A 24,212-nucleotide genomic window follows, 5' to 3' on the forward strand; every position below is an offset into this window, starting at 1 on the left:
CCTAGCCGCTTTCCCTGATACGGCTCCCGGGCCAGATCGCAGCCACTGTCAGATGCTCAAACACCTCTTGGTGGACTGCCAGTGGTGCCTCCTAGACCTTTTCAACTGTATCTGGGTTGAGGGTGAGTTCCTGTCGCAATGGCAGGAAAGCATCGTAATCCCCCTGTTGAAACCTGGCAGGAACCCACTGGAGGTGGACAGCTACCACCCCATTAGCCTCACCTACGTTATTTGCAAGTTGCTCGAATGCATGGTGAGCTGGAGGTTGAGTTGGCTACTTGAGTCTTGGGGGCCTTCTGGCTCCATCTCAGGGTGGGTTCCGTTAGGGCTGCTCAGCCGCCGATAATCTGGTGTGCCTAGATCTGCCATCCATATGACCTTTGCCCACCGTCAGCATCTGGTCGCCATCTTTTTTGACATGCAGAAGCCATATGATACAACATGGCGACATCACATCCTCTCTACGCTTCATGATTGGGGTCTTCGGGGTCCGCTCCCAATTTTCATACAAAATTTTCTGTCACTTCGTTCCTTCCGTGTGCAAGTTGCGGCCTCCCATTGTTCCTCCTGAGTTCAGGAGAATGGGGTACCGCAAGGATTTGTCTTAAGTGTCTGCCTCTTTTTGATTTCAATTAATGGGCTCGCTGCGGTGGTGGGAACTTCTGTCTCATCTTCCTTGTATGCTGACGACTTCTAGCTATACTATAGCTCCACTAGCATTGCAGCTGCTGAACGGCAGCTGCAGGGTGCTTCCGAAAGGCGCAGTCTTGGGCTGTAGTGCATGGCTTCCAGTTTTCGGCTGCCAAGACCTGCGTTATGCATTTCTGCTGGCGGCGCACCATTCACCCTGAGCCACGGTTTTATCTTGATGGCGAACCTCTTGCTGTGGTGGAGACGCTTTGGTTTTCGGGATTGGTTTTTGATACCCAGTTGACTTGGCTGCCTCATATTCGGCAGCTTAAACAAACAGGCTGGCGGCATCTTAATGCTCTTCATAGCTTGAGTCACACCAGCTGGGGTGCCAACCAGTCTACCCTTCTACGGCTGTACCAGGCATTAAGTCAGTCCCGTCTTGATTATGGGAGCCTAGCTTATGGTTCGGCATCCCCTTTCACATTGCGGTTTGTGGACCCCATCCTTTACAGCGGGATCCGACTCGCCACTGGAGCTTTCCAGACAAGCCCTGTCGACAGCATACTTGTTGAGGCAGGTGTCCCTCCATTGCAGTACCAGTGTCAACGATTACTGCCACTTATGCTACACACATTTGTAGCTTGCCCGGGCATCCCAATTATCATCTCCTGTTCCCTCATTCAGTCATCCATCTTCCGGAACGGCAGCCCTGTTCAGGGTGTATGATCACGGTTCGTGTCAGAGCTCTTCTCTCTGGGCTTGAGGTTTTCCGTCTTCCACTTCTTTTCCGGGCCCCTCTGCATATACTCCCATGGTGTGTGCCCCGCCCATACCTTCAGCTCAATTTGGCACAGGGCCTGAAGAACTCAGTCCCTCTTGCGGCCCTCCGCTGCTACTTTCTTTCAATTCTTGCCATGTTTCAAGGCTCCGACGTTGTCTGTACTGACGGTTTGATGGTTGCTGGTTGTGTCAGTTATGCTCTTACTGTGGGGTACCATTATGAACAACACTTGTTGCCGGCTGGCTGCAGTGTTTTCACTGCCGAGCTAGTCGCCATCTCTCGCACCCTAGAGTATATCCACTCCTGCTCAGGTGAGTCCTTCATTATCTGTAGTGACTCCCTGAGCAGTTTATGAGCTATCTACCAGTGTTTCCCTCACTCTCATCTGGTGATGGCTATCAGAGGTCCCTCCATACTCTTGCCCATTGCGGCCGCTCTGTGGTCTTTGTGTGGACCTGGGCTCATGTAGGCATCCCAGGAAATGAATGTGTTGACACGCTGGCCAAACAGGCTGTCAGTGCACCAGCCTTGGAGATTGGCCTTTCAGAGAGTGACCTTAGGTCAGTTTTGCGGCAGAAGGTACTTCGCACCTGGGGTGACGAATGGCGCACTCTTCCTTCACCCAACAAACTACGGGCCATCAAGGAGGCTACCGGTGGGTGGCGCTCCTCCTTGCGGGTCTCTCGCAAGGACTCTGTTGTCCTCTGCCAGCTGCGCATTGGCCACACCTGGATAACGCACAGCTATTTATTGCGCCGCGAGGACCCATGTTTATGTTGCTGCGGATCAGCTTTGACTGTGGTCCACATCTTGTTGGACTGTCCACTTTTAACTCCGCTCAGGCAGACATTTGCGCTACCTGATACACTTCCTGCACTTTTATCAGATGACGTTGCGATGGCAGATTTAGTTTTGAATTTTATTCGTGCAGGGGATTTTTATCTCTTGATCTAAGTATTTGTCCTTTTTTTGTGTCGAGTCTGGCCTTTGGCCTACGATTTTAGACTGGGGTTTTTAGTGCGTTTCTTGGTGGTTGGCTTTTCCTCTTTTTGTTTCTGGGGTCGGCCAACCACTGTCACACTCGGTGTGATTTTAATTCTTTTTGTCTGGTGTCTGTCTGTGTCTTTCTTGTCCTGTGTTGTCTCTTGTCATCTCCATTGTTTGTTTTTATTCCTTGTGGGGGTTCCAAGTTCATGGAAAAAGGGACCGATGGCCCTAGTAGCCTGGTCCCTTCAATCCCACAAACCAACCAGTCTCCATGTGCAGTAAAGGCCTTCTCCTATATTGCTTATTTCTAATCTCAAATGGCCCCAGAGTATTACTCAGTACATCTTAACATATAAGTCAGCAAGTATCGTCTACTTCATTTTCTGTTTCTTGGGTGTCACCCAGTCATTGCTGTACTGTGGTCAGTCCTACCCACAAATGTTGCCAAACTGCTTTTCACTCATTCTTGTGTTCCAAACATCCCAATAACAAAGATAATGAGTCAATATATACATTAATAAAAGACAGACAAATCACAGAAACTTAATCTGTATACAGTATTACTTATAGACAAGTGTTATAATGCTTATTTATACAACATCCAGGCTGGTCAGCACATCAAAACTCATTGTTACTCTGCTGGGTGGATCTGATCCCGTGCCACACACCTCCCTGTCCCAGGACCGGCACTGTTAGATGCACAGATATGTGGTCAGGTTAAGCTGGAAAGAAAGTAGCTATTCTGAACAATGATGATGCCTCCTCTATTACACTAAATAGGTGTTATTTATCTCCAATTGGTAGTATAATACTTACTTGATTACACCAACATTTTTCAAGGAGAATAGTTACCTACATCTATAAATACAACCCAGACATATTTACTGATGTTCTTTGCTTTGATCCTTTAAGGCATTCTTGCTTTTCTGACAGTGATGACATACAGAGAAACTTCTAGCAGGCTCCTCTACATCTTTTTCTGACATGTTGTGAGTGTGTTTATTTGCTTATTGGTTGGTGAACATATTTGCTCCTTGTACATAAAATTTTGTAGCTCTCTGTAGTGATGGTAACAAGATTATTTCAACCAAAGATGCTGACTCTCCTGTGGATGTTTTATGTACCTTTTGTTCTCCCCTGCTATTTTGGAAGAAAACTGTCACTTAAGTGGAGGTAACCCTCAACATGGTCAATGGATTTTCTGTTACCTTTAACATCTTCTATAAGAATATTGGCCATGGTGTCCATCTTAATTTCTTGATGCAGAATCTTACTTGTTTCATTTGTCTAGATAAGCTCTTAGCAACATTCTGCGAACAGTACAGCATTATCAAAAAATAACAAACTAGAGCTTTTGATTGTTGATATTGATGCGCCATCCCTCATGCTAGACCGTCTCTTGGAACATACCAGTACCTTCAAACAAGCACACTGGACAAAAAATCAGTGATCTGCAGGAGAATTCACATGGTTACAGCGTAAAACTGCCTCAAGCCCTGATAAAGCCACACTTTAGTGAGAAACAGAATATACTTGTATCTACATGTTCTTCCTGGTTATCAGCTGAAGTCACTCATTGATTATTAGTTCTCATAGAGCTATTGCATTGTAGGGATGATGATTGTTACCTTTCACCCACTGTTCCAAATAGTTCAGATATTTTTTGTGGGATTAAGATTTGGTGATTTAGCAGACCGTTTAAGTTGTTACAGGGTACTTGAGTGTTCATTGAACTGGGAATATGTGTGTGCAGCCCTGTAAATACAACTGATAACATTTTGGTGAATGGGAGTGTCCACAGCATATTCATTTTGGAGGTGTAGAAGAAATATTAACGTTTGGTTACTGAGAATGTTGAAATAAATACCCGAGTTTGTGCTCAAGGTAACCAGAATGAATGGTCCCAAGTCGTGGTATGAAGTACATGCCCAAAACATCGCAGTACCATCTCTGTCCTGAACTATACACTCCACACACTGTGTATTATAAAACTACGTGAACTCACATTAAAAATTGCCGGAAGTAACTGAATGGTGGAAAAAAGAATCTACACTAAATGAACCAAAATATTTGAAAGGAAAATGTGTAGCAAATGAGACAGGGAGAAAAAAATTGGTGTCAAAAAAGCTACACTTTTAGCTGAGATCCAAGCTATTGACGAGCAACGTAAAAATCTTCAATTTTGATCTACCAGATATTAGAATTTTAATTTGTACCAGTTATACTAAAAGTCATTAGCTTATTTTTGTGTTACTCATTACTTATAAAATACCAACAATGGTAATGTATTAAAAATGAATAAAATTAAAAATAATCTATTTAAATAAACATAATTCAATGTGTCTTCTTAATTTTTTTGAGTTTTATACCAGATTTAATTGTTGACAGATAAAAAATTGTTAAAACTTTCATTGTCTTTATAATATGAATAAAATTTCAAAAGGAGGGAAAAGTATTACAAACTTCACTAGAAAACCTGGAAATATCAGGGAATTTTTTAATCATTTCTTTGTGGCTGCCCTCGGCTGCTAGTGTGCTTGATGCCTTGCATCATTTGAAAAGCGGCAACATGTGACATGCCTCCAGTCAGCTACTGTCCAGTTTCTGTGTCATCTGACCCTTGAAGGTATGCACTTTATGTAACACTCTGAGCAATGTCCTTTTACATGTTACCCAACTTCAAATGCCAATTGTATGCAATTTCCTATTTTCACTTGGAAATTGGTTGAGTTTGACCTCCGTTCACAGACGCCAACAATTCCTGTTTGGTTTGAAACCGATTGTCATTTACTGTACATGACAATTGTCTCTGATCCCTGTTTATTAGGGTCTTACATGACCACTGTTCTTATATAATGTTTCATGGCTGTTAGTGGTATGCCATTATGGCAGACCGTTCGTTGGAGATGTGTTGGACAGTTTACATTGATATATCAACAAATAGTGCAGCTTCATTTGTGGAGTGTTTACAACCATGTCCAAACACAGTAGCTCTTTTCTACCATCATGTCATATCTCCACATCAACTGACCATACTGTACTGATTCTATAAACCTACTGTGATATATGCATTGCTTCACTACTGGGACTTATGTCAGCAGTGGAGGATCACATGATTACCTGGTATCATTTTTTAATATTTTGTGTGGTGAGCTGAATGAGCTGTATTGTTGGCATATTATGTCTTTAGGTTTGTGTAGATAATGACATTTGATATTAATAAATTTCAAATGCTGTGGTAGATGTTATGTCTTAATATTTGTACTTCCCTGTTATGTATTTGAGGACTGAGGTGACAAAGCTCATGGGATACTTCCTAATATTGTGCCAGACCTCCTTTTGCCCTGTGTACTGCAGCGACTCGACATGGTGTGGACTCAACAAGTTGCGAGAAGTCCCCTGCAAAAATAGTGAGCCATGCTGCCTCTATAGCCATCAATAATTGCAAATGTCTTGCCAGTGCAGGATTTTGTGCATGAACTGACCTTTCAGTTATGTCCCATAATTGTTTGATAAAACTCTTGTTGGGTGATCTGGTTGGCCAAATCATTTGCTTGAAATATCCAGTTGTTGTTGTGGTCTTCAGTCCTGAGACTGGTTTGATGCAGCTCTCCATGCTACTCTATCTTGTGGAAGCTTCTTCATCTCCCAGTACTTATTGCAACCTACATCCTTCTGAATCTGCTTAGTGTATTCATCTCTTGGTCTACCTCTATGATTTTTACCCTCCACGCTGCCCTCCAATGCTAAATTTGTGATCCCTTGATGCCTCAGAACATGCCCTACCAACCGGTCCCTTCTTCTTGTCAAGTTGTGCCACAAACTCCTCTTCTCCCCTATTCTATTCAATACCTCCTCATTATTTATGTGATCTACCCATCTAATCTTCAGCATTCTTCTGTAGCACCACATTTCGAAAGCTTCTATTCTCTTCTTGTCCAAACTATTTATCGTCCATGTTTCACTTCCATACATGGCTACACTCCATACAAATACTTTCAGAAATGACTTCCTGACAAATCTATACTCGATTTTAACAAATTTCTCTTCTTCAGAAACGCTTTCCTTGCCATTGCCAGTCTACATTTTATATCCTCTAAATAGCAAAACTCCTTTACTACTTCAAGTGTCTCATTTCCTAATCTAATTCCCTCAGCATCACCCGACTTAATTCGACTACATTCCATGATCCTCGTTTTGCTTTTGTTGATGTTCATCTTATATCCTCCTTTCAAGACACTGTCCATTCCGTTCAACTGCTCTTCCAAGTCCTTTGCTGTCTCTGACAGAATTACAATGTCATCAGCGAACCTCAAAGTTTTTATTTCTTCTCCATGGATCTTAATACTTACTCCGAATTTTTCTTTTGTTTCCTTTACTGCTTGCTCAATATACAGATTGAATAACATCGGGGATAGGCTACAACCCTGTCTCACTCCCTTCCCAACCACTGCTTCCCTTTCATGTCCCTCGACTCTAATAACTGCCATCTGGTTTCTGTACAAATTGTAAATAGCCTTTCGCTCCCGGTATTTTACCCCTGCCACCTTCAGAATTTGAAAGAGATTATTCCAGTCAACATTGTCAAAAGCTTTCTATAAGTAGGTTTGCCTTTCCTTAATCTTTCTTCTAAGATAAGGCATAAGGTCAGTATTGCCGCACGTGTTCCAACATTTCTACGGAATCCAAACTGATCTTCCCCGAGGTCGACTTCTACCAGTTTTTCCATTAGTCCATAAAGAATTTGCATTAGTATTTTGCAGCTGTGACTTATTAAACTGATAGTTCGGTAATTTCCACATCTGTCAACACCTGCTTTCTTTGGGATTGGAATTATTATATTCTTCTTGAAGTCTGATGGTATTTCGCCTGTCTCATACATCTTGCTTACCAGATGGTAGAGTTTTGTCATGACTGCTTCTCCCAAGGCCGTCAGTAGTTCTAATGGAATGTTGTCTACTCCTGGGGCCTTGTTTCGACTCAGGTCTTTCAGTGCTCTGTCAAACTCTTCACGCAGTATCATACCTCCCATTTCATCTTCATCTAGATCCTCTTCCATTTCCATAATATTGTCCTCAAGTACATCGCTCTTGTATAGACCTTCTATATACTCCTTCAATCTTTCAGCTTTCCCTTCTTTGCTTGGAACTGGGTTTCCATCTGAGCTCTTGATATTCATACAACTGGTTCTCTTTTCTCCAAAGGTCTATTTAATTTTCCTGTAGGCAGTATCTATCTTACCCCTAGTGAGATAAGCCTCTACATCCTTCCATTGGTCCTCTAGCCATCCCTGCTTAGCAGTTTTGCACTTCCTGTCGACCTCATTTTTGAGACGTTTGTATTCCTTTTTGCCTGCTTCATTTACTGCATTTTTATATTTTCTCCTTTCATCAATTAAATTCAATATTTCTTCTGTTACCCAAGGATTTCTACCAGCCCTCGTCTTTTTACCAACTTGATCGTCTGCTGCCTTCACTACTTCATCCCTCAAAGCTACCCATTCTTCTTCTACTGTATTTCTTTCCCCCATTCCTGTCAATTGTTCCTTTATGCTCTCCCTGAAACTCTTTACAATCTCTGGTTCTTTCAGTTTATCAAGGTCCCATCTCCTTAAATTCCCACCTTTTTGCAGTTTCTTCAGTTTTAATCTACAATTCATAACCAATAGATTGTGGTCAGAGTCCATATCTGCCCCTGGAAATGTCTTACAATTTAAAACCTGGTTCCTAAATCTCTGTCTTACCATTATATAATGTATCTGATACCTTTTAGTATCTCCAGGGTTCTTCCATGTATACAACCTTCTTTCATGATTCTTGAACCAAGTGTGAGCTATGATTAATTTATGCTCTGTGCAAAATTCTACCAGACGGCTTCCTCTTTCATTTCTTACCCCCAATCCATATTCACCTACTATGTTTCCTTCTCTCCCTTTTCCTACTCTCGAATTCCAGTCACCCATGACTATTAAATTTTCGTCTCCCTTCACTATCTGAATAATTTCTTTTATCTCATCATACATTTCATCAATTTCTTCATCATCTGCAGAGGTAGTTGGCATATAAACTTGTACTACTGTAGCAGGCATGGGCTTCGTGTCTATCTTGGCCGCAATAATGTGTTCACTATGCTGTTTGTAGTAGCTTACCCGCAATCCTATTTTTTTATTCATTATTAAACCTACTCCTGCATTACCCCTATTTGATTTTGTATTTATAACCCTGTATTCACCTGACCAAAAGTCTTGTTCCTCCTGCCACCGAACTTCGCTAATTCCCACCATATCTAACTTTAACCTATCCATTTCCCTTTTCAAATTTTCTAACCTACCTGCCCGATTAAGGGATCTGACATTCCACGCTCCGATCCGTAGAACGCCAGTTTTCTTTCTCCTGATAACCCCTTCCTCTTGAGTAGTCCCCGCCCGGAGATCCGAATGGGGGACTATTTTACCTCCGGAATATTTTACCCAAGAGGATGCCATCATCGTTTATCCATACAGTAAAGCTGCATGCCCTCGGGAAAAATTACGGCCATAGTTTCCCCTTGCTTTCAGCTGTTCGCAGTACCAGCACAGCAAGGCCGTTTTGGTTAGTATTACAAGGCCAGATCAATCATCCAGACTGTTGCCCCTGCAACTACTGAAAAGGCTGCCCCTCTTCAGGAACCACACGTTTGTCTGGCCTCTCAACAGATACCCCTACGTTGTGGTTGCACCTACGGTACGGCCATCTGTATCGCTGAGGCACGCAAGCCTCCCCACCAACGGCAAGGTCCATGGTTCATGGGGGGGGGGGGGGGGAGGGGGGGGGGGAATATCCAAAATGTTCTTCAAACCAGTCATGGACAACTGTGGCCCGGTGACATGCCACACTGTCGTCCATAAAATTTCCGTTGTTGTTTGGGATCATGAAGTAAATCAATGGCTGCAAATGGTCTCCAGGTAGTCAAACATAACCATTTCCAGTAAATGATTGGTTCAGTTAGACCCACACTATTTTAGAGCCACCACCACCTGGCACAGTGCCTTGTTGGCAAGTTGGGTCTGTGGCTTTGGGCAGTCTGCACCACATGAACACTACCATCAGCTCTTACCAACTGAAATTGGGACTCATCTGACCAGGCCATGGTTTTCCAGTCCTCTAGTGTCCAACCAGTATGGTCACAAGATGAGAAGAGGTGTTGCAGGCAATGTTGTGCTGTTAGCAAAGGTACTCATTTTTGTTGTCTGCTACCATAGCCCATTGACACCAAATTTCACCGCACTATCCTAACAGATACATTCGTCATATGTCCCACATTGATTTCTGTGGTTATTTCATGCAGTGTTGCTTGTCTATTAACATGGACAACCCTACACAGATGCAGCTGCATTAAGTGAAGGCCCTTGGTCACTGCATTGTCCTTGGTGAGATATAATGCAGAAATCTGGTATTCTCAGCACTCTCTTGACACTGTGGATTTCAGATTATTGAATTCCCTAGCAATATCCGATGGATGTCCCATACTTCTAGCTCCAACTTCCACTCCACATTCAAAGTCTGTTAATTCCTGTTGTGCAGCCACAAACATGCTGGAAACCTTTTTGCATGAATCACCTGAGTGTAAATGAGAGCTCTTGTCAAAGCACTGCCCTTTTATACCTCATGTACATGTTACTACTACCATCTGTATCTGTGCATATCACTGTCCCATGACTTTTGTCACCTCAATGTATTTCATTCATGCTTCTGTTTCATCACCACAGAATATAATTCTTGAAATTAGTCTGAATTCTGAAAGCTGGATAGATCAAGTTAGGGACACCGATAAGGATGTCTCTTTTACCTACCTCAGCTCTCACCAAACTCCCATTCCAGATACATCCAATAAGCATATCATGTCAGTCTCACATAGGCTCTTGCGCATGAATGGTGTATCTGACTCACAGGCTTATCTTGCAAAAAAAAATCTCAAGTTGAAGTGTTCTGTCCAGTGTCACTGATCAGTGCCAAATATATAACGAGTCAGTCACTCATAAAAATTTTCTCTCCTGATTGTGACTTCAGTAACACACGTGAGTGTGTAGAAACTCAGTTGTTAAAGGACTGATGACATATATCAGTATACCCATCTCATCCTGCCGTCACCCTCCACCTCCATGTGTAACCAAGTGAGGTGGTCCAGTGACTGGCACACTGGACTCCCATTTGGAAGGGTGATGGTTCAAATCCAGATTTAGTTATGTCATTCCCCTAAATCACTTTAAGCAAACTTTGAAATGGTTCCTTTGAAAAGGATGTGGTCAATTTCCTTCCTCATTCTCATGTAATATGAACTTGTGTTCTATCTCTAATGACCTTGCTACCAGTGGGACATTAAAATTCAGTCTTCCTTCCTCCCTTCCCAGTGTCAGATATTGCAGCCATCCAACCTCTGAACCAATCATGTTAATACAATTGTTACAAATCATATTTTTTTAAATATGTGGTTTCCTTAAATATCCCCAAGGACAATTCCTTTAATTACTTCCTAACTAATTTTTAGTGTCATGGGATATTAAACTCTATAACCTTTCTTTCTTCCTCCTCTCTAATCTCTCTGCTTGACCACTAACTCTTCTTGAGCAATTTAGGTGATTTGTCTAAGATATTGAATACTTTTCAAAAAAGCAATGTATATTTATCACACAAACATTCACATCAGGTGTACAAAGTAAGCAGTTGCACAAAAGTTTAGGCCTGTAGTCAAATGTGCACATAATGCAAGGCTGCACTTGACCTCACAAACACGTATTGTGCAGTTATATATATATGAAACTGAATAATCAGTTTCAGGAGTAGGTGTTGATATGTATACATTTAACAAAACTCCATGTCTGTCTAAATGAACAGACAAAAAATAAATCAGGGTTCCAGAAACTTTACCTTTTGTGGCATTCACCTCTAATGATAAGCACATTGGTGGATTAATGCCCAAAAACTGACACACTGAACAGCTGTAGTTTATGCAAGATAGTAATTTCACTGAGAGGCAAGCACTTGTCACTGCCCAAAACACCCTGTATCTTTTACTTACTCAACCATAGTCTATTCACAGCTTGAAACTCATAGCCACAACTCAGCTAATGACAAGTCAACAACTACCTCCACTCCACCATGTGTTATGGTTCTATACGTTGTTTACAGTGGACAACATTTATACCAATATTTCACAAATTAGACTTATTCCCTGTAATTATGTAATTCTAGTCAATAGCATAATATAATTAGCACTCATTTCCTTGCATTCATCAATAATTTCTAAGCATTAGTAAACAGAAATTAATTAGGTCCCACTTTTGAAGCAGAATTTAAGTTGTATCCATTATTATGTTTTTATACCAACAATGAAACCTTAAGAAACTTCAAAATTCCTACGTAATATTGAAGGTAAAATCAAACATTCCTGTGATCAGAAACCTTAGTACTTAGCAACCAAAAAACATAAACTATTGTCTGAACAGTAGTATGAAAAACATACTGTGAAGTAGTTTTCATATTTACTAGGTAATTGTGGATTAAAAGTAAATTCTAAAAACAATGAAACAATTTGTTCATTTTAAGAATGACAGAGTAGGTGGAATTATTCAGTACTGCTACATTTAAAGATACTATGGTTTTTATTCTACTGTCCCATAATTTTTCCATGTTAAAGACTTTTTTTGGAAAAAATTACAATCTATCTATAGAGATTAAGTGGGTGATTGATTGCTCAATTCTTTTATTTTTTATGTTACACAATCACATCAGTACTTCACAATGCCTTTTCATGATTTGAGCAACCAGAGAGCATCTTCAGGCTAAAGACAAATGCGGAAAGCAATAATGTAACATTCCCATTGTGATATCAACAGTGCTCATTGCCGACAGTGGGAATGTTACATCAGTGCTGCCATTAGCATGAAGATAACCACTGGCTGATCAAACTAGTTTTGTCATTTTGAAATGCTCATGTGATTATGTCATATAAAATATAAAAGAACTTCATGTGCAGCCAGGGAGTGAAAGTGGCTCTTAATCTTAAGTCAGAAAAACTGTGAAAAATAAAAATCAGTCGGGTAACAATGGTTTCTTCCACTACTTTCGTGCAAATAACACTCTTACACTACTCTCTCCCAACCTCACGTTCCATGAGTCACTTGCTTGTGAACAATTCGCATACAAGACCTGTCCCCACCTGTTATAACTTTTATGCAAATGGTTCAAATGGCTCTGAGCACTATGGGACTTAACTTCTGAGGTTATCAGTCCCCTAGAACTTAGAACTACTTAAACCTACCTAACCTAAGGACATCAGACACATCCCTGTCCGAGGCAGGATTCAAACCTGCGACCGTAGAGGTCGCGCGGTTCCAGACTGAAGCGCCTAGAACCACTCGGCCACTCCGGCCGGCTAACCTTTATGCAGCCATTGCCTATTCAGTCAGAGGTGGGGGCACCTTTACCACAACTACTGTCAATATGGCAGCTATTTATCACCACAAAGTACATGCCTTAATCCTACCATGGGTCCTTTCATGGATAGTGAGTCTAATTTTTATCTTGGTGCACTGATATGCCACACTCATACTGTTGTTTAGTTCTTCATTTTATTAGACTCCTTTTTTCATTCAGTATTTGTAATATTTCTGTTGTGTATGCTTCTGCCTAATTTTGTGTTATTTACTTCTAATTAGCGTGTTCAACTGTAAACTGTTTATACTATATACATTCTTGCTTGCAATGATTCATGCTACATTTCATAAACTATCTGAAACAAAGTCTCATCTCATTTTGTTGCGCATCATGAAAGACTTTTCCTGTTGCACATGAAGTTCTTTTATATGACATAGTAATTGCACGAGCATTTCACAATGACAAAACAAGTTTTGGCCAGCCAGCAGTCATCTTCATGCTAAAGGCAGCAGTGCTGTAACATTTCCATTGCACTGACGAGATTTATAACACATATCACACCCACCTACATTGATTTTCCAGGAGGAAGGTCCACTTAAGTACATCATAATTCCTCACATGGTACTCCACTTCTTGTGGATACTGGACAAGAGAAATTTCAGATTTAAGCAGTTCAATTTTCTAATTCTTCATGCTTTCCCAGCGATCTGTTGACATCTTGGATATTTGGGAATCCAGCCGGATGTTTGCGTCGTTCTCGCACGATATTTCAACAGCGTTCCTCGCTGTCTTCTTCAGGTGCTACCTGAGACTGGTCCTTGGGTCGATCGAGTCCAGTATTTATGCCTGGGAGGAGCTGGGCATTCCCTAAACGGTCCGCACCGAGTCGAGTGTTCCATCTGTGGTCCGCACCTGCCAAACTCAGCTTCAACGGACCCCTCCAGTCGCGAATGTTCCGACTGCCGTCGGCACCCGTTTTGGCCATCCTCAACGGTTGTGGTAGTCATCTGAGGTGTGTCAGACCCGATCTGAGATGTTGGGTACTCTATCTCAACCACAACCACAACCGTTGAGGACGGCCAAAACGGGCGCCGACGGCAGTCGGAACATCCGCGACTGGAGGGGTCCATTGAAGCCGAGTCTGGCGGGCGCGGACCACAGATGGAACACTCGACTCGGCGCGGACCGATTAGGGAACGCACAGCTCCTCCCAGGCATAAATACTGGACTCGACCGACCCAAGGACCAGTCTCAGGTAGCACCTGAAGAAGACAGCGAGGCACGCTGTTGAAATATCGTGCAAGAACGACGCAAACATCCGGCTGGATTCCCGAATATCCAAGATGTCAGTTCAATTTTATTTTTACACAACTTCGATTCAGGCACATAGTTTGAAATGTACAGAAAATTAAAAAAAGGTAACAGTTTTATGTGCTCAAAGCTTCATATATAAATAAATCATTAAAGTTGTGGAAATGCCAATTCAGTTTTGCAAATTTAGTAGCTACTATTCCAGTGCATCTATTGGCTTCAAGACCAGTCTGGTTTTTTGACATCAAAATCTACCCAGGTACTTAGATTTATCTACAGATTTTACTCTCACTGCCGTTGCAGATATGTTAAGGTTCTTGATTTTCAGGAAAAATTTCAAAAGCCATTATTTCAGTTTGTATCTCATTTATTTTGAGTGCAAACCTGTTATTTTATATGTGAATCCTGGTTGTGCTCTCCTGGAATCCCTTTCTAGTACTGACTTCTCAGACAAGTAATTAACTGTCTTCTTGCATTAGGGTGACTTTGGTATCCTCACCAGATACCAACAAGAGTGCAGATGAGGAAACAGTTGATACCTTCAGGATGGGCCACCAGTGAGTTTGTGATCAAAGCTCCACTCACAACCTGCACAATCAGCAGGCAAGTGGGTTGATGTCTAAGGGCTAGTCTCCAATGGAGGACCAACCATCACTTACTACTTCAGTACTGTGTTCATGGTTATACATCTTTGTATATTATCTATTTGCTTACAGCACTATTACATTGGGTGTGGACTCAGTGATCAACTTGCTTCTTGGATGCTTTTCTTTTTTATTATTGATGAAGCTTGGATTTGGTTTCAGAATTAATTGGGCTTTTGTTGATACAGACAGTGAACTAGCTCATGACAAATTCAAGCTAATGTCTGTTACAATGCAAAAGAAATCATTAATGTTAGTTGAAACATATGTTATACCCTGTCATATTTATCCAAAAAAGCACGTTCTTTGCTCATTTCTGTTATCAGCAATCATAACCTGTTTTATACATAAAAAATGCTCATAAATACATATTAATCTTATCTCATCAAGAAGTATAATCCTCAACAATATGAACTCAGTCAATAAAACTAATACATCAACATGCCCATGTGCACCTCCCCATCATAATGCATCTTCCATTCTGTTAAAAAAACATAGATCAGTTGGTGTGACCATTATTGTGTTTTACTAGGTGTACCTCAGAGGAGTGTCAACATCTTTGTCATCCGTGACTTATTATTTAAACATGGATGTTTGTCATTGCTTTTTCCTATGTAAGATTTATATGCTTTTTCTTTATTTCCAGAAATGAAAAACGTAGATGGCTGCTCACATTATTTTTGGGGACCTCAGCTCTTTACGCAAGCAGGACTTCTGTCCCCCTTGCTATACCAGAAATTACCAAGGAACGTGGCTGGAGCAAAAAAGACTCAGGGATGATACTGTCGAGCTTTTTTTGGGGATACACTCTGACTCAGGTGTTTGGTGGTTATTTGAGTGATAGAATTGGAGGACAAAAAGTAATATTAATTGCTGGGATTGGATGGTGCATTGTTACTTTTTTCATGCCTCAAATGATATGGCTGTTTTCAGATACCAGTATTTCTGTCAATTTTATTGTATTCATAAGAGTTTTGCATGGAGCATTTCAAGGTGATTGTTTACACAATTTTAAGCGTAATTTACAAATATAGATATTGCGCAGAACATTAAATAATGATGATATATATTCCACAATTAAGTTTTTAAGAGGATTTATTGTAATAATTGTATTCTTTTGATAGGTGTCCATTTTCCCAGCATGAGCAGCTTAACTGCACAGAAAATTACAGAGAAGGAGAGAGCCTCATTTTTTAGTATCTTAACATCAGGGTCTGCTGTTGGCACTCTGTTCACTGGTGTTGTGGGATCAAATGTGTTGGAATATTATGGATGGCCATTTGTGTTCTACTGCATTGGTAAGTAACTTCCACTAAATTCCTTAATATAATTTTTTTTATAAATGCCTCATTTTAGAGTGTTGTCATCAGCTCACATTTTCACAGACTAATTTTAAAATTTTGATGATTTTGATCTTTTAGTTACCAAAGCTAATAGCAGAGAGGCACAACTAAATGCTGAATAATCCCTTGGATATAACAACTGCAGTGTTAACAAGTGTTTTTGCCAATTTATTCAACAAAATCAGTTCTAACTAGTTTGAATGGGGCCTCAGTACAAGTGTAAAAGTTTTAGCAAACATTAACATCAGCACACAGACTGAATGAAACAAATTGTTGTTTAACTAAATTGAAACAATGAATACAGCTTCCAACATAAAATCTGATTAAAAGTTACTTTTTACTATCAATAAATTATAAAATAATAAGCAAAACCAAAAATTTTAAATCCCTCATAATGAAGATGTACAGGAAAGATGCTTCAGAGTTTCAAATACAGAATTTTATACAAAATTGGAGCTGTTGCTTTCTCTGTCAAAATAATCTGCATTATGCTTGACAATGAAATAAAAGCTTTCTTTGATTGTTTAAATTTTTATGCCCTTTGGTATCATTTTCAGACAACTGCAAAGATTGCCAAAGGATATTCTTACCTCAGAGAACGATTATTAGAATAATGTACAGCAATATTCATTATGTGTATGTGAAATGCTGTTCATTTACTGTTCACTTCTTATTGCATTCCAAGTCCTTTCCTCTGAAGAAAACACTTGTCTGCCCCCATAAAACATTTTGAGTGTGTTATGTGAGCACCTACCATCACAGTAGTCACTTACTGTTAAGACTGAACCATGAGGTGCATTCCTGTATAGTTGTTCCACCAGTCTCTTACCACTTATCACTCAACATTTGCTCCATTGCTTCACAACCTGGTTGTATAAACATATATAATATCCGATAAGTTTTATTGCAGTATGAGTAAACTACCACGAAAATGCGTACACTGTCTTTAAATCGCTGTATTTATTCAGCTTTGCATCCTGTATGTATGTTTGTTGAACACTGAAAGTGCTCACAGTTGCATGCAAAATCAGATAAATTAATGTTCTGGTATCATCCTATGACATTGATTTGCATGGTACTGGTTATCCATTATAAGTCTCTAATCACTGTCTACAGACATTCAAGATCCCAAAGATGTGGAAGAAATAGAAGATAGTAGTGATATTGAAACCTTGAAAGGCAGATCCCAACCGAATAACTACTGCCAAATAATGCTTGTATGTGTATAAATCTATATACTTATGATAAACTAACACCAGACCATACTCTCATTTCTTGTATGCATATGATCTGGGTATTACTGTACAGTGACAGAACTTTGAGGAAGTAGGAGGGAAAATGGGAAACTTGTTTATTTATTATTCACATAGTTTATGCCCACATTGAAGCACTAAAATCGAACATAATACAACAGAGTCTACAATGATTAAGTTTAAGTCGTAGCAGCCAACAATTTCTTCGTTTCCCAAAATTTCTTCATTTGCTGTGATCTGGCTGCTCATTCTTTTGCAGATATAATATACTTCTTCCATTCTGATGGTTTGAATGTTAGCCATGTGTATTTGTTCTTCAGAAGCAGTTTCTCTTCTCTGTGTTGAATTTGGTGTGTGGTGATTTTCAATTCATCCAGATCACTTTGTACTTCTTTAAACCCAATGTTTTTGGTTTTACTGTTCCAGAAGTAGTCAAAAAGTTGCTTCAGGATTCTAGTATTTGGTAGGCGAGATATGTGGCCAAAAAATGCAATCCTTCTTTTCCACATTGTATCATTAATGGATTCACTTTCTTTACAACTACTGAATTGGGCAAAAGTCTCCGGTGCCCATTAAATTGATGTTTTTTACTGATAATTGTTCAGAGTATTCTTCTATCAACTTTCTGCTATTTGTCAGTTGTTGCTTGAGTATTTGGTTTGAATAGTGTTTCACTTGCATATGTTGCTTCCAGTTTAATAACAGAGGAGTAATGTTAAAACTTAGTATTTATTGAGAGAGATCATTGTTTGTAGGTTGGCCATGTGGTTCTCTGCGCTCGCTGTACTTTTAATGTTCTACTAGCAATTGATGCTCTTTCATTAGCATTCCAGGTAATAATCTCACCAAGATATTTAAACTTTTTTACTACTTTTATTTTTTGATCATTATGGAGTATTATATGGGATGTGTCAATTAGGAAGCTGGGCATCATTTCTGTTTTCTCAAACGAAATTTGCAATTCAACCTTTACCGCTAATCGTTCGAGTTGTTCTATCTGAACCTTTGCTTCATCAGTATTGTTTGCTAACAGTGCCAAATCATCTGCAAATGCAAGGCAGTTAAGTCAGGTCTTTCTTCCAATCTTAACAGACGGTAGGTATATCTTGTTCCAGTGATGCATGATTTTTTCCAGCATCCAATTAAACAATAGTGGAGACAATCCATCGCTTTGTCAAAGGCCAGTATGAATATCAAAAGGTTCAGAGAATTCATTTCAGAACCTTACTTTAGCTTCAGTATTTTGAAGGGTGACTGCAAAGAGGTTGACAAGTTTCTGATGTAAATTAAATTCTTTAAGAATTGACAGTAGGGATTCACGACGGATACTATCGTAGGCTTTTTTAAAATTGACAAAGGTGATCACTAGCTTCTAGTTCCTGAACCTTTGATGTTTCATTAGCCATTTGAGACTAATAATTTGATCAGGACAGCTTCATCCTGACCGAAAGCCTCCTAGATATTCGCCTAGTTCACTATCAAGCTGTTCATGAATTCTGAAATACAGAACCTTGGAAAAAATTTTATAAGTAATATCCAGCAGCGATATACCCCTATAGTTATTTGGATCTGATCTATCTCCTTTTTTGTGTAGTGGATGGATTATTGCAACATTCCATTCCTTTGATAACTTCTCAGTAATCCAAATGTCAGTAAGATGTTTGTGTAAGTTCAGAATAGTTTGTACATTTCCATATTTACAAAGTCCTGCCACTAGTAGGTTCTCACCTGCTGCTTTATAATTCTGAAGTGAGTTAATTGCTGCTTGTACTTAATCTGGATGTAGTGGTATAACTCTTTCTAAATGCATTTTGTTTCTTGGATAGGGGCCAAATTCCAAATGATGTTCAGGTTTCGCACTATTTAGTAACTGTTTGAAATATTTAACCAGTATCATTGAATTGTCATAATTGTTATGTGCTACCTTTCTGTTTGCATCCTTAATCATAAGAGTAGGTGGAGGGTAATTCTGTTTGAATGTCTGATAGTAGTCTCTTGTCTTGTGACGATTGAAAGCATCCTTGATAGATTTTAGTGAGTCCTTATGAAACTGCCTTTTGACCCTTCTAATTTCTTTGGCGGTTGATCGTCTAGCATTTATTAATTCCTCTCTGGAGCTTTCAGTTCTCTTTTGTTGGTCATTTAACCAGGCCTTAGTCTATGTTGAATCGCTACATCGCATTCCTCATTCCACCAAGCATGTTTCTTGTGTTTCCGTACAAGAGCTACTTCTTCAGCCAAGGCTTTTAATCGATTGACAGTGGCTTCTAGATTGTCACTTAAAGGTATTCTTGCTCTCTCATTATATATCTTATTATTAATAATATAACTAGGGTCATATGCTCTCTTTGTATCTAACTTTTGAGGTTTGCTTTTTCTTTTAGGTGTCAGTTTCATTTTAATTTTTGAAATTTAGTGGTCTGAATCAACATCAATGCCATGCAGCACTTTAACATTATAGATTTCCTGATGGAATTTCTGATCCATGGCCACATGATATCTGATACTCTCCTAGCTTGATGTTAGGGCATTTCTATGTCATTAACTTATGGAATTTCTGATCCATGGCCACATGATATCTGATACTCTCCTAGCTTGATGTTAGGGCATTTCTATGTCATTAACTTATGTGGTCTTCTCTTAAAACTTGTTGTCTTCAAAACCAATCCATTTGTAGTACAAAATTCAATTAACTGTTCCCCGTTTTCTTGTTTGTAAGTTTATGCGCTGGCCATCACTCCACCACACATCAAAATTTCTTCTCTCATCCTATCTTTGCATTACAGTCGCCAAGCAGAATTTTAATGTTAGTCTCCAGTATGATCCTTACTAGTTGATAAAGTTCATCCCAGAATTTTTCCATTCCATCCTTGTCGGTTCTATTTTTAACATTAGTTGGAGCATGAATATTTATCAGTGTGTATCTTTTGTTCTCCACCTTAATTGTTAACAATGCCATTCTTGAGGAATTGGATGAAAAATACTCAGTAGAGTCAAATATTCTATTATGTTGCAAGAAACCCACACCGAATTGGGGAACATTTTCTATTACGTTTTCTCCTGGTGTTCCCTTATAAAGTCAATATCCTCCTGATTCGATTGGGTCTTGGTCAGTATTGCATAACTCTTGAAAGGCTGTGATACTATGTTCTGTTGATCTAAGCACTCCGTCTTCAGGCCACAAGTGGCCCATCGGGACCATCTGAGTGCCATGTCATCCTCAGCTGAGGATGCAGATAGGAGGGGAGTGTGGTCAGCACACTGCTCTCCCGCTCGGTATGACGATTTTCTTTGACCAGAGCTGCTACTATTCGGTTGAGTAGCTTCTCAGTTGGCATCACGAGGCTGAGTGCACCCCGTGTTGATCTAAGACATCTGTTAAATGTTTCAATTTACCAACTTTCCTTAAAGAATTTATTTACGTGTGCAGAATATGAAAATCTTTCTTGTTTGTTAAATTTTAGCACCTTCTTATGTGGAATATGTTGCATGTTTGTTTGTTCATTCAGTGAATCACTAGGCATTCCGCTCATGGTTGTCCTCTATGTGACACCCCTCCATATCCGAATGGTGTCTTCGCCTGGATAATCTCGTCGTGACTGTCCAAACCATTGGATTCTTTCAATAGAAGACTCCTCATATTTGTTTGATTGTTTGATCAATGATCAAGTGTCCGAGCAAGGTCAGGGCTTACAATTCCAGATGTGATCTGGAAAGGTGCTGGGTGAATTATGGATGGTAAAAAATGAGATTGATGGGATTTGCGTTTGGTCCACGAGAGCTATTTCATTTCGCTCAAGTCTGCCAGCGAGCTGTTGAGGACCCCACTATCTGCCACCTGGGATGCCCCATGTAGGAGTACACCTCTCCTCCTATTATGACACAGTAACAGGTTTGTGGTGGAAAACTTGTTAAATGTAATGTGTGAATATTATCAAAAAAAACTCTGTCAAAATCAAACACCATGAAGACACAAGTTAGCACCTTCCACCTTCGCTCATAACAGGGAAACAGAAAGCTGAACTTCACCTGGAATGGGAGCAATGTGGAACATACAGACAAACCAACATACCTGGGTGTCGTGTTGCATAGATCACTTACATGCAAACATCATTGTGACAAGACCCATCAACAGGCTGTCACAAGGACTAACATCTTTAAGGAAGCTTGTGAATAGTAAATGGGGAAACGGACCTATTTTATTGAGAACAAATGCCCAAGCACTTCACTTTTCCATGTGGAATATGCATGGCCCTTATGGTCCAGATCCACACATGCCGAAAAAGACAATATAAGTCGAAATGACACAAACAGACTAAAAGCAGGATTCATGAAATCCACACCACTTGAGAAGCCATATAAAGTGGCTGGGTTCTCAGATCCTGAATCCAGAACACGCGAGCATGCAGAAAAATTCAAAAAAGACTTTTGATGAGCTCCCCCTACATGGTGCTTCAAGCAGACCTCACAGACTTAAAGAGATTCCTACTACTGAACTAAATGAGCCCCTGAGGGTCTACTCTACCTGACAACAGATTTCTAGCAGCAATACATCGGGCTGGAAGGTTTCAAGTGCACAGAATAACATCAAAAAGGGTGTAGCACCAGTCAAAACAAATCTAATTAAATGGAACCTCAAAGAAGAAGCAGACCACAAATAAGACCATGTTGAATTCCAGGACATGGAACATTTTCTACAATGTCCCAACTGTCCCACAAGATGTGTGCTTGACAATCCATCATTTCACAAGAATAAAGCACTGGATGTGGCCAAATTTTGAGCTAAGAAACTGTAAAAGAATTTTCCAGATGCGAAAAAACAAAAGAGTAAAGCAACATTTACGAAACATTGTCACTAACTACCATCAAGTTAACAGAACTAACAACTTTTCATTGTTCACTCTTACTGTTATGGTTGACCTGTAGTGAAAATGACCTGATTCTCATAGTCTCTCCTGTCACTGCAAAACTGGAAGTCTAAATGAGTGTTGAATGGTGTTTATTCAAACAAGTATATAGCACCACCATTTAGATTGTATTGACGCATCTTTATTCTTCACTAAGATTGATTATTAGGAGCACTAACCAGTATCAACTATGAAAATTTACATTATTGCACTGAACGAGGGCAGCATCTACAGTTATAGTGACGGAGTTAATTGTTCTTTTGTGGCATAAAATGCAGTTCTTTTTTTACTGATAAGTAACTATTTTGTAATGTTTGAAGTAGTACGATTTAATGTAACATATTCAGTTCCAATATGCTTGAACAAGAAACAACAGAAAACTGACTGAGCACTATTAAAAAAATACATGAAACATATATAAAAGCACCTTGCACAACATATGAAACAAGACATAGAAAAATTGTTAACTCTTAACACTCCTCCTTAATTATTTTCCTTCTTAATTCTTCAAATACTTTACGAGGCTGTGGTTTTGTCAGTATGTCACCAAGTTCACTCAAACTTTCCACAAGTTTCTATTTTATGGTCATTACAATATGTTCTTAAATGAATTTTCATGGAATGTCAATATGCTTCTTGTCTGTTTTTATTTTTCCTTCATAGGTATGGGAGCATCATTGTCAATTCACAGTTCTGTTGATTCATTCAAACCTAAAATTCTGAGTTCTTGTCCAAGGCATTGTATCCAACACACATTGTCAATCGAAGAGATAGTGGCTTGATATTCTGCTTCAGCAGTTGAAGTTGCTACAAGATGTTGCTTTCAAGCTTAGCAGAAAATGAGTTCCCCCTCGCATGATAAGAACTCCACTGGTGGAGCATCTAGTTGAGATATCACCTCCACAATCAGTATCAGCAAATGCAAGTAGTGTTGAGTCTCCATCAAAGAATATACCAAACTACATGGTTCCTTTTAGGTACTGAAAAATACATTTCACCATTTTTCAGTGACCTATCATTGGTTTATTACCAAATTTGCTTAAGTAATTAGCAGCAAAACTGATATCTGGATGACACATTGTTGCAAGGGACAGTAGGCTCCAAATAGCATCTCTGTAGGCTTCAGTTCTTTCCATTGGGATATCATTGACAAGATTTTCTTTCTCTGTCACCATTCCAGCCTCCTTGGGTGTAGCTACTGAATTCAAGGGAGTACTGAGGAATGGAATACAATCCACCGGGTTTGACCAAGTCACAAGTTGCCACAGACATACCAAGTTACAACAGATGATGATGCATTACAGAGATTTAAAAGCATAGATGAAGGTTGAGAAACAAACAAATGTAGTACAGAGAAAACAGATCATGAACATATGTCATGTACATCCATATTTCGAATGTAATGTCACATATATCACTTTTTTCACACTAGAAATGGCTAGTATCCTGTCTTCAGTTGACCTATATAGATCAACTGTAGGTTAGGATACCAGTGCTAGCAAAAGCGACATACTTAACATTGGCATGGAGTACCTCAGTTGACATATATACAAATTTTATATATGTCGGGTTTTTCGCCTTCCCTAGTACTAATATCAACTAAAGAATAGGATACTAGTACTAGCAAAGTTGAAAAAAGTGACAAACATAAAGTTTGTATCCTGTACTTCAGTTGACCTACATAGGATACCAATACTAGTGAAGGCAAAAAAAGCAAGATGCATAAAATTTGTATCCTGTACTTAAGTTTCTTGATTTCCGAAAAACATTTCACTCAGTACCGCAACTATGCTTTTTGTCGAAAGTATGAGCGTATGGGGTGTCAAGTGAAATTTGTGACTGGATTGAGAACTTTTTGGTAGAGAGGACATTGCACATTATGCTGGATGGAGAGTCATCATCAGATGGAGAAGTAACTTCAGTTGTGCTCCAGGGAAG

General features: G+C 39.7%; 1 protein-coding gene across 1 annotated transcript in view; it reads left to right on the forward strand.

Annotated features, from left to right (window-relative positions):
• LOC126237268 (solute carrier family 17 member 9) overlaps window positions 1–24,212 on the forward strand; it is a 102,228-nt gene that overhangs the window by 14,289 nt on the left and 63,727 nt on the right. Inside the window, exons 2-3 of the mRNA XM_049947196.1 lie at window positions 15,418–15,764; window positions 15,896–16,069. Of these exons, the coding sequence (XP_049803153.1) occupies window positions 15,418–15,764; window positions 15,896–16,069 (521 nt within the window). The remainder of the gene's footprint in view (window positions 1–15,417; window positions 15,765–15,895; window positions 16,070–24,212) is intronic.

The sequence above is a fragment of the Schistocerca nitens genome, chromosome 2 (assembly GCF_023898315.1).
Source record: "Schistocerca nitens isolate TAMUIC-IGC-003100 chromosome 2, iqSchNite1.1, whole genome shotgun sequence".
Lineage (NCBI taxonomy): Eukaryota > Metazoa > Arthropoda > Insecta > Orthoptera > Acrididae > Schistocerca > Schistocerca nitens.